At 55.8% G+C, this 10,735-nt stretch overlaps 1 protein-coding gene across 1 annotated transcript; it reads right to left on the bottom strand.

Moving 5' to 3' along the window:
• Positions 1 to 201: 201 nt before the first annotated feature.
• Positions 202 to 9,253, bottom strand: LOC146760245 (maestro heat-like repeat-containing protein family member 7; the record flags this gene model as incomplete). Its single annotated transcript, XM_085551347.1, has 20 exons — positions 202 to 545; positions 638 to 746; positions 835 to 936; positions 1,116 to 1,271; positions 1,577 to 1,753; positions 1,968 to 2,105; positions 2,249 to 2,363; positions 2,525 to 2,662; positions 2,746 to 2,924; positions 3,144 to 3,291; positions 3,394 to 3,548; positions 3,694 to 3,843; positions 4,064 to 4,170; positions 4,238 to 4,410; positions 7,872 to 7,900; positions 8,033 to 8,137; positions 8,408 to 8,494; positions 8,610 to 8,727; positions 8,854 to 8,933; positions 9,125 to 9,253. Coding segments are annotated over 20 exons (2,739 nt in total), but the record flags the coding sequence as incomplete, so codon positions are not given.
• Positions 9,254 to 10,735: the final 1,482 nt, after the last annotated feature.

The raw sequence follows: 10,735 nt of genomic DNA, 5'->3' as shown, positions 1-10,735 counted from the left end.
GCTGTTATCTGCAGTATAGCAGGTTACAGAGCAGCACACGGGCCCAGTCACTATGAAAACTGGATACTAGGGCCAGTCCTAACGACTCCCATTTACTTTCCAAAAGCACAATTTGTGCGGGCGATGGGGCAAAGGGAAGTGATGTGCCCGAGGAGTGGGGCTGAGCAGCAGGCAGGAGATGCTGGGAGCTTTGCAGGGCGCTCAGCTGTCTGCCCGGGAGGAGCGCCACCTCCTCCATGTGCCACGGAGCCTGGTGGAGAGCTGCCCAATGGCTCCTTGTGGATGTGGCCTCGTTTCCTTCAGGATCTTCAGCGTCTGAAGGGCCAAGGAAGCGACAGCTGGACTGGGGTCGTGCTTCATTCCCTGAAGGCCTGCGATAAGAGGAACAGAGAGGCATGATGACCCAGCTCTCCCCTCTGGCAGGAGGGAGCGAGGGACAGGCATGTCACCTGCTGGCTGCCCCAACATCCCACTCCCTGGCTTACTTTGGTAGATGTGCTCTCTGTCAGCCCGCTGCTCATCCCTCATGTGCCGCCCTAAGAGCCCTGCGAACACAAAGCCCCGTCAGCGACCCCCGCTGTTCCGTGGGTGCAGCATGGAGGGCTGGGGATGGGGGAAGCTCAGCCTCGTGGCTCACCGATGAACCTCACGGCCTCCAGTCGCAGGGTTTCCTGCAGGCTCTGCAGGTAGAGCAGGCAGTCGCCCAGGTAGTCCTGCGCTGCACTCTGTCTCCTCCTCTTGGTCAGCTGAAGAGGGAAGAATGTGAGGTCAGTGCAGGCTGGTCCCGACCCTGTCCTGGGGTGTGGGAATGGGCATACTGTTGCGCATACACACCATGCAGTCGCTGATCTGCCAGAACTGCTCTGTCTGCACCAGGTGCTCCAGCTTCCTCCAGCGCAGGAACCGTGCAGCACCAAGGAGGGCTTTCTGGGAGGCCTGCCAAAGAGCTGAGATAGCACCGCAGCCCAAGCAGCCGCAGAGCCCGTGTCCCCAGAGCCCCTCTGCAGGGAGGATGCAGCAGCAGGGGCTGATGCTGCTGTGGGCTGCAGTACTCTTGATGTATGGGGGCACCACGGGAGCAGCATCACCCTCCCCCAGATGAACCTGATTCCCACCTTGGACACGTTCTCTTCCTCATCGTGCAGGTGTAGATACAGCAGGACCAGGTTCCTGCACACCGTCTTCTGCATCTTCCTCTTTTCTTGGCCCTCCACAAAGCTCAGCGTTTTGAGGAAGAAGTCGATGGAGAGCTGACGCACCGTGCCGGACTCCTGTGGAGGAGGAAGGAAGGACATCTGTGTCAGCAGCTCCAAGTCCATGGCAAGCAGGGACAGCACCACCAGTAAAGTGGGGGCAAAATCTCCGAGCTGAGAGGATGCAGATCTTGAGGATGCCCTCAGAACTGCTCCAAAGTGTGCAAGCTCTGCCCAGCGGAAAGTCTGCCCAGGACCACGCAGTGCCTGAACCTGGTGAGCGGCCAGGAAAGTCCCCTGGTGCGCTGTCACAAGGCAGCAGGCATGGGCACGCTGGGCTGGCAGCCACATCCCTCGTGTGCTGGACTCCCTATCATCCTTACATCGTTAAGCAGAGCTGGGAGCTTGCCGGCCAGCTCCAGAGCCATGATGCTGAGCTTAACCTCCTTCAGGAGGTGCAGCAGGTTGCTGAATATTGGTAGGGCCGTGGCACGGATGTCACTATCTGCATCCTGCAGCTGCTCCATGATGCACGGCAGGAAGATGATCATTGTCCTTGCCTGTGGGGAAAAACACCCCATCCTTTAGGTACGGCAGCAAGCGTAATGAGGGCAAGGCTACTCCAGTACCAGCCCTGAATAGCAGGCAGTGATGGGGTGGGCAGAGCGCACCAGCTCCTCACTGCCTGAAGAGTTGCCGAGTTGTACATGGCCCCGCTACAGCCCCATGGCAGGCCCAGCCCAACCTGTGGCATTCCTGGCCACCCCTGCTCACCGTGTCCTGCCTCTTGCTGAGCTGCAGGATGCCCCTGAGCACCAGCTGCTGCATGCCCACCCTCTTGCTCTGCAGATAGTGGGCAAAGATTCCTATGATGCGGTGCAGCTCTTTGCTGAGGTCCATGCATTCCAGCATCTGCAACAACACATGTGGCTCTTAGTGCTGGATCTAACAGTCAGCTTGGGGAAAGACAGCAGGCCCCGAGGGAGGCAGCAGGGCTCGTGCTGCCAGTGGCCTTGCAGCCTCCAGTGTTCTCTGCTTCTGCAGCTGTTGCTCACCTCAACGAGAAAGACCATGGCCACCATATCCCAGGAGTAGAAGTTGGTGCTGAGCAGCTCAACCAGCTGCTGGAAGATGGGGTCACGCAGAGCAGCAGGCAGTTCCCTCATCACCCTGTAGGGATAAGAAGGCACCGTGAGCCCTGAACCAGGCAGACGCAGCTCTGGCTGTGCAGCCCTCTTGCCACTGCTGCAGGGGCCACAGGCTCTGGTGCTGTGGCTGCAGTTTGGCTGAGAACTGGGGACCCCCGTGACACCACAAGGAAGGGCTCCCACCTGGCCACCACCTGCACACCCTGGAGGTGGGTCACAGTGCTGAGAAGCGCGTCCCAGCCCCCCTGCTCCTGGATGGCCTCCATCTGCTTCTGGAGGCCCACGCTGCAGAGCAGCACCTTCAAGGACTGCACCGCGGACCTGCAGGTGGAGAAGGGTGCGAGTCACATCAGGAGCCCCAGCACCGGGTCCCTGGGTGCAGCAGGGGGACGGGGATGTGGCACCTGATGGGAGTGAGCTGGTGCTGCTGTTGCCCCTCCCAGAAGATTTCCACCTCCTGCAGCGTCAGCTCCGTGGTGAAGGACACTTGCAGGAGAAGGGCTGGGAAGAGCTGGGGGAAGATGGCTTCAGCCTCCTTGAGGACCAGAGGCAGCTGGAGTATCTCTGGTAGGATCCTTGTTGCCTGCAGAAAGCACCCGGATATGATTCTTGCCCTGTCCCCTGGGTTTCCATCCCGTCTTTAGAAGTGTAGGGATGGAGAAAGGGAGGGGGGGGGAGGGAGACCCCCAGAGCCCCAGGCAGGTCTATGGATGCATCCCAGGGCAGGAAGAAGGCTCGGGGGTGGACAGGGAAGGGGAGTGGGGACTCAGCTGGGGTTCAGCTGGGTGAATGAGGAACTCACGGCCAGGGCAAGGACACGTGGCCTCTCCTTGATGAATGGGGAGGTGTGCTGCAGAGTGTGGTTTATGAGCACTTGGAACACCTCCTGCAGCACCGTCTTCACGGTTGAAGACTCCGAGAGCATTTCCCTCCACATGGTGACAGCAACTCTGCAGGTCCCCAGGGCTGTCAGCGTGGCTGCTCCTGCCTGGCTGACGGCCGTGGGGTGGGGAGGGGGGGGGAGAGGAGCCCTGAGGGCTGTGGCCCCATACCTGGAGCAGGTGAGAGAGCAGACCAGCAGGCTGCTGACCATCTCCTTTGGGAATTTGCTGGCCAGCACAAGCAAGGCCCTGCTCAGGCTTTCAAGAGCTGGCTTGGCTTTGATGGAAGGCAGGCTGCTGTGGATCGCCTTCACAATCTTTTGCACCTGGAGGGGGGGAGCATGGGTGAGAATGGGATGGCACCAGAGCAGGGCCCTGCTGCCATCCCCACTGCTGCCTGCCGGCCAAGCGCAGTGCCAGGGATGGAGCAGAGCCCCCAGGGCTGGAGCGGAGGCAGCAGCAGGTTCCCACCTGCTGTGGAGGGAAGCGAGCCTCTCCTGCGAGCACATCCACCATGTGGGCAGCCAGCTGGGTGCTGTGGAGGCTCGGTGCTTTCATGCTCTCAATGGCTGTGAGTAAAATGTTGACCTTTTCAGGGTACAGGAGGTATTTCAGAAGGACCTGTGGGAGGGAGGAGAGGAGGGATGACTTATCCTCTGCTTGGCTGCTCAGCTGTGCAGGTGTCCCAGGAGAACTGGGAGCAGAGGCTGTGCTGGGTGATGCCAGGGATATGAAGCGTGAGGGCCCCAAAGGCACCAGGGCTGCTCGGGGACAGTGCGTGCACTCTTCCTGACACTGCAGGCCTGGGTTCTCCTGTGGGCTCAGGGTTTGCTCTTTGTACCTCGAAGATATTTCTGGCTCTGTCCTCACGGGAAACCTCCTGGTGGAGCGAAGTTTGGCTGTCCCAGAGCTGTGGTACTGTGCGCTCCTCCGGTTGCCATGGCAGTCCTGGACAGGAGCACACACGGTGTCAGTGAGGGGTCTGGGCATCTGGAGGGACCTAGCCCAACACAACTCCTCTCACTTGGGGCAGCGATGAAGATGAAAAGCTGATGAACAGCATTAATCGCCTCATCTCTGGTCCTGTCATCCGTGGAAGTGCAGGACAGGATGAGGTGTCCGACCAGCTTTCCCAGCACGGGGAAGCGTTGGTTCTCCTGGCACTGTTGTATTAGGCGAAATCGGACCCTCAGGATGTAACGTGATAGGCCCTCCCCTGCTGGGTCATGCATATGTAAAAAAGATAAGGATGAAACTGGATACCTATATAAGGGTCCCTCACATTCCAATAAACGCCATTTTACAGCTCACCATAATGGTGTAACAAACAGCTGTGACTTGGTCGGGGCCGTCGATACACATTCACAAAGGGACTTGACTTTCCAGGTTACCAGATCGAGGTAACAAATGGTGCCCCGTGTGAGGCAAAGTCCTGGAGGTGAGTGTGCGACGGCTAAAACCGCGCTGACGGACGCGGTATCCACGGTTCGAGCCCGTGGAAGCACTCTCGGTGGGGTGCAAAGGGGAATGCAGCGCTGCGCCTATCCTACGGCCGATAGTTCGTAGAAGACCAGGAAGACTTCAGGTCTCTGGGTAAATGTATTCCGTCATTAGAGTAGTATTGCAACTTTGTAAAACCTACTATGGTAGGAAAGCTACGCCTTCTAAGAAGGACATTGCAGTCGTCATTAGTTGTCTTGAAAAGGAGAGCTTTCCTCTCCTCGGGTGATTTTGGATCACAATAAGCGGGACTCTTTAACTTTTTCGCTCTGTGAGCGCGCAATGAATGAGCAGAAAGATGCTGAGTTCAAAACGTGGGGGTTGGTGCTTGGGGCACTGAAAGCGGCTCGGAAAGGGAAGACTCGGCTTGGGGCTGCTTTGGGAATTGGGTCGGGAGGCTTTTTCTCTTGCAGATGTGAGGATTTGAAAGACAAAGACAAGGTGGCGGGAGCCATCCAGACCGCACCCATCACTCCGGCTGAACAACGAGCAGATGGCCCCGTCCAGCAGCATTCCACACATTCCACATCCTTATCTCTTGACCCGCAGAAGCCTTCCTCTGAGGCCCCATATCGGTATCCAAAGCAACCGGTATCTTCTGCACTCCTTCGCCCATCCTTGGGGGTGGGGAAGGGGAGTGAGCAGGGGTGGGAGGATGGGTCCCTTCCTCGAGAGGGGATGTGTTGTGGGTGTGGTTCCGCCCCGGGGGGCGGGGTGGATAGGATTAACCAAGATGGAAGCCAATCCGCATCAGCGGGGGCGGAGGCAGAGGCGTTCCTAATCATCATAACCCTTCCCCAAGAGGGTGGGCTACTGGTCCAGCTCTACCTGGGGGGAGGGAGAGGGGAGAACAAGAGCGACCAAGTCTCGGATTGGTCAAAGATAAGGGAGGCATTCCTTTTTATCGTTAATTGGGGGCCCGGTCAGGGGGCCCCGGGCTCGAGTGGAGCCTCTGAAGCAGAAACAAGACCAGCTGACGAGCGAGCCACGGCAGCCCGAGTTGGAGTCGGTTAAACTCCTGCTGATAACTTGGAGGAGAGGAAGAATGCTTAGGATAAACTGTATTGATTATTGTCACTGTCTTTGTGATTGTTAAATGTTTATGGTATATGAAAGTATAAATGCAAATGGTATATGGAACTGTTAATGTTATAGGGATGTGTAAACATGAATGCTATATGGAAGTGGAATTATTAATGTTACATGGAAGTGTAATTGAGGGTTCGAGTAGTGGAATTGTGATAAACAAAAAAAAAACGGGAAAAAGATTATAGAAGAACAGTGAGTTAAAATATTGAATGTGATCTGCTCTAGCCAGAGAAGTTTAAGTGCCAGCAAGAGAACGCAAACCCCCGCGCTGCCCCCCCCTCACTGCTTACCCCCCCCCCCTCGGCTCCGCCGTTTGTGAAAGTAAACAAATCGTTACCTCCGAATGGGACAAAAGCAAGACATTAGAAGTATCTCTTGCTAGTCGGAGCAAGAATGTCTTCATTTTCTCCCAATAATATACACATTTAGGGGACTAGGGTAGGGACTTGGACAAATTTGTTGATGGAGCTTGGAAATTGTATGGAAGGGGAATTGTGGTGGTGGAGTTGGATGGAACGGTGGCAGCCGTACTAGAGCAGGTCCTGAAAATCCCAGGATGAGTTTTGCCCGTAGTGGGCTGAATGCAATGTGCACACAGCAGTGCAAAGGTATTTGTTTTCTGACAGTTTCAGGTGCATCTCACTCTGTACTGCATCAAGAATTACTACCCATAGATGATTTTTGTAACTATAGTAGGAGTAGGTCAACAAGAAAAAGCTTACCAATTAAAAGAAAAAAGAAGAAAGCTAAGGGTGAAGCAAGTAACAATAGAAATAAGTGACTATAGCTATTAATAACTTTTCTGAGTAGTTTGTATTGTAGAGAGATCTAATATAGTGGTTTGTTATGTTTTATGAGCAGGTGTTTCACCTGGGCTCTGTATCATGCACTGGCCATGCATATATGGAGCACATGTGAAAAAAGCCCTGCACAGGAGAGAGTCTGTGATGGGTGAGAAAGGCAAAGTGTACTTTGAAGCAGGGGACGCCCTGCAGGCACTGCCTATCGCATCCACTACTATTGTGTTCCTTCTCTCTCCTTTTGGTGGTTTGCCACCTCATAGTTATCGATAAGTAATAATACATTAGCTTAGAAATTTCCATTTATAGAATTGTCTAAAATGAATGCTGGAATGAGTGTGTATATGTCAACTCAAAAAATTATGACGTTACATGTAATCTTCTGTTTAGTGTATTATCAGTGAAGGTTTTGATTGAGTGATGGTTATGTTAACATTTAAGTCCCCTGCAGCTCAGCGACACTGGGCCACTGCCATCGTGGTCCTTGGTGTGCTGCAACATATCAAGACAGACAATGGCTCGTACTTCATCTCGAGATCTACTCAAGGAGCATTGGGGAATATCTCACTCGACAGGCATCCCTGGGAATTCCCAGGGACAAGCATTGTGGAAAGGGCCAACCGTCTCCTGAATGATAAGATATGTGTCCTTGGGGAGCGGGAAGGTCACAGAGAATAGAGCTGCAATAGATTTCCTGCTGCTGGCTCAAGAGGCACAGGTGCAAGGACTTTGAATGAGAAAATGGAGTTCCAGCAGATATATGAGAAGCTTTGAGCAGAAGGATGAACTGTATAATATAGCCCAAGATGCCTTGAAAATACTAACTAAAGAAGCACTAACATTATTACACACTGCACCACATACCTCTGCATGTTTACGTCACTTTTTAAATAACTCACCACAAAAATTTATATAAGTACTAACACTTTTATATATTAGGATTAGGATCGGCGCTTGCGTTGTAACGGGGCATGGTTTTGTTAAGCATGGGGAGAGGGAGATGTTGTATTAGGCGAAATCGGACCCTCGGGATGTAACGTGATAGGCCCTCCCCTGCTGGGTCATGCATATGTAAAAAAGATAAGGATGAAACTGGATACCTATATAAGGGTCCCTCACATTCCAATAAACGCCATTTTACAGCTCACCATAATGGTGTAACAAACAGCTGTGACTTGGTCGGGGCCGTCGATACACATTCACAAAGGGACTTGACTTTCCAGGTTACCAGATCGAGGTAACAGGCACTTGTGCTGGAACACCGCGGTTCCAACGAAGCAGGTGCACAGCTGGGGAGAGAGGCAGCACGGCTGAGTGGGCAGCAGGGCCCAGCCCAGGCTCTGTGCAAGCCTGGACACAGGTGGGCTCTGGCTGGGGAGCCAGGATGTGGTCCCAGAGCTGAGCGCGCCGGGACTCCCTACCTCAGGCAAGACGCAGGTGTTGCTGAAGGCGAGCAGCCTGGCAATGCACACCACAGCCCTCTCCTCCACGGCCGCCAGCTGGCACGTGGTGAAGGGCAGCAGGAGCTGTGGAGAGAAAAGTTGCTGTTGTGCCCACAGCACGGGGCACTCGTCCTTCCCCTTGCTCCCCAGCTGCAGCGGGGTGGGTGGTTGCGTCCCTGTCCTGCTGCAGCCCTGCCATCTTCCCGCTGCTCCCCACCCATCCCTCTAACACCACACGGGCTAGTTTTGGGCCAGCACCCCCTGCCCGCAGCAGGCCCTGGGGGGACCTCGTGTGGATCCCTCCTTTGTGGCCTTGAACCATCCCCACAAACCCCAGCGTTGTCACATCCAAACCTCCATGATGTTCTGCAGCTCCACGAGGACAAAGCGGCCAGCGCTGCTCACCAGCACCTGCAGCAGGTGGTGCAGGGCTTCCATGGTCTGCAAAGGAGGACAGGGGTCAGGGCGGCCTGCCCTGCTGCGTCCTGCTGGCAGCAGAGGGGCATCCCGGGTGCTGGTGCCCAGGAAGCGTCCCCAGGGCTCAGCTGATGCGCACCTCCACGTAGAGTGCCGCATCCAGGTCCGCGTCGTCCTCGTAGCAAGGGAGGTGGAGGACGCTGCCGAGGCAGGCACGCAGGAGACCGTTCTTCTCCTCTGGAAGCAGCCATGCTCCACTGCGAGGGGAGAGAGGGCAGAGGTGTGATGCTCCGCTCAGCACCCTGTGCCCTGCAGCCTGTCCCGCTCAGGGCCCCGGCTGGGACCGATGCCTCCACGCTGGCAAAGCCGTGCTGGGGCGGTACCTCATGGCGGCGATGGTGCTCATGGCCTGCTGCCGGAGCTCCGTGTCCAGTTGCTCGGCGGGCTCCTCCTGCAGCAGCGCCTGTGGGCACAGCGGGATGGGATGGGATGGGATGGGATGGGATGGGATGGGATGGTGCAGTGTGCCCCGCTTTGTGTGCAGAGCCCAAGCACCCCATCCAGGCCCCCAGTCCTGGCCCTCGTTCAGGGCTCCCCAGTGACCTTGCAGTGGAAGGGCTGTGCCCTCAGCCCAGCCCTGCAGTGCTCCATTACCTCAATGCACAGCACCACCTTCAGCACGTAGTCACACAGCTGGCTGTGGACCACGCTGTCCGTGATGGCAGCTGTGCAGGCAGTGCGGACGCAGGCCAGAAAGCACAGCTTCTGTTCCTGTGTCTGAGACAGGAGGGGAGTTACAGGGGTTGGCATCGGGGGACCCCGGCACCCTCTGGGCACAGCCGGGCAGGGGCAGCCATGGAAGCACAGAGTGCACACTACCTGCGGTCTGCATGCACAGCAGGCGTCGATGTAGCTCAGGGGATCCTCGTCCTGAGGTGACACGACGGAGGCAAAAGGATCCTCAGCTGAGCCCACGGGCCCCTGCTGGGGCTGCACCCCATGCACCTCGCCGGGCCCCTGCGGGGCCGTGGGGGTGCGGGATGCTCCGTGCCTCTCTGGCCAAGCCTCTCGAACTCGGAGTGGGGGTCTCTGCTCCATCTCGCAGCGAGGAACAGCGGCGAATGAGCCTCGTGTTCCAGCTCTGCCTCCTGGTGGTCAAAGCCCATTGTAATGGGGCTGTGATCTCACCCCGTTCCATCCGCCTCCACATAGAACCCCTCCTCTTGCCCTGGGCTCGCCCCAGAGCCCCACAGCCGTCCCTGTCCTTGGGCAGGTTCGGTCTGGAAGGAGCTCTTGTATTCACTGTGTGTGTTTGCCACAGCTGCAGTGTTGGGATCCGGGAGTCCTTCTTCAGTCCATCCCCGCATCACCCCCTGTCAAATTAAACCATGTTCTGGTCTCCATTGGGACGGAGTTGATTTTCCCTTCTTGGCATCTGGTGCTCTGTTTCGGCTTTAGGAGAAAAACAGTGTTGGTAACGCAGCAGTTTTTCTAGCTATTGCTGAGCTAGATGGGATGGGATGGGATGGGATGGGATGGGATGGGATGGGATGGGATGAGATGGGATGGGATGGGATGGGATGGGATGGGATGGGATGGGATGGGATGGGATGGGATGGTGCAGTGTGCCCTGCTTGGTGTGCAGAGCCCAAGCACCCCATCCAGGCCCCCAGTCCTGGCCCTCGTTCAGGGCTCCCCAGTGACCTTGCAGTGGAAGGGCTGTGCCCTCAGCCCAGCCCTGCAGTGCTCCATCCCTGCAGGCATTCAAAGGCAGGCTGGATGTGGCTCTGGGCAGCCTGGTCTGGTGGTTGGCGACCCTGCACATAGCAGGGGGTTGGAACTGGATGATCTTTGATATGCTTTTCAACCCAGGCCATTCTATGACTGTACAGTTCCATACTGGAACAAAGATAAAATGGTAACTATGTAAAACATGGAGTCAAACCTGTGTGATTTGTCCACACCAGGAGGTGATTAGAAAACAATTTGTAAGCTACAAAGCTGCTTGCATGAAAGGAAAAGAAAATAAAACTACAAGAATAAGGGAAAACCTTTCTTCCTGAAAATAGGAAGAATAATGGACCTGACATGAAATTTGGGTGAAGCTGCCTGATTTTATGAAGCTATTCCCATTATTTTCTTGGTGCTGTGTTTCCCAAATGAGTGGTTTCTGGCTGTGCTGCAGCACCAGTCTGCATGTGAACATCAGCTCTATTCACCATCTGGGAAGATTAGGACTTCCCTTCTCCCACCAGCACCACTGAA

This window comes from Coturnix japonica, chromosome 6, assembly GCF_054131305.1.
Source record: "Coturnix japonica strain WE chromosome 6, WE-NBRP24, whole genome shotgun sequence".
Classification (NCBI taxonomy): domain Eukaryota; kingdom Metazoa; phylum Chordata; class Aves; order Galliformes; family Phasianidae; genus Coturnix; species Coturnix japonica.
This window is presented reverse-complemented; position numbering and strand designations above follow the sequence as displayed.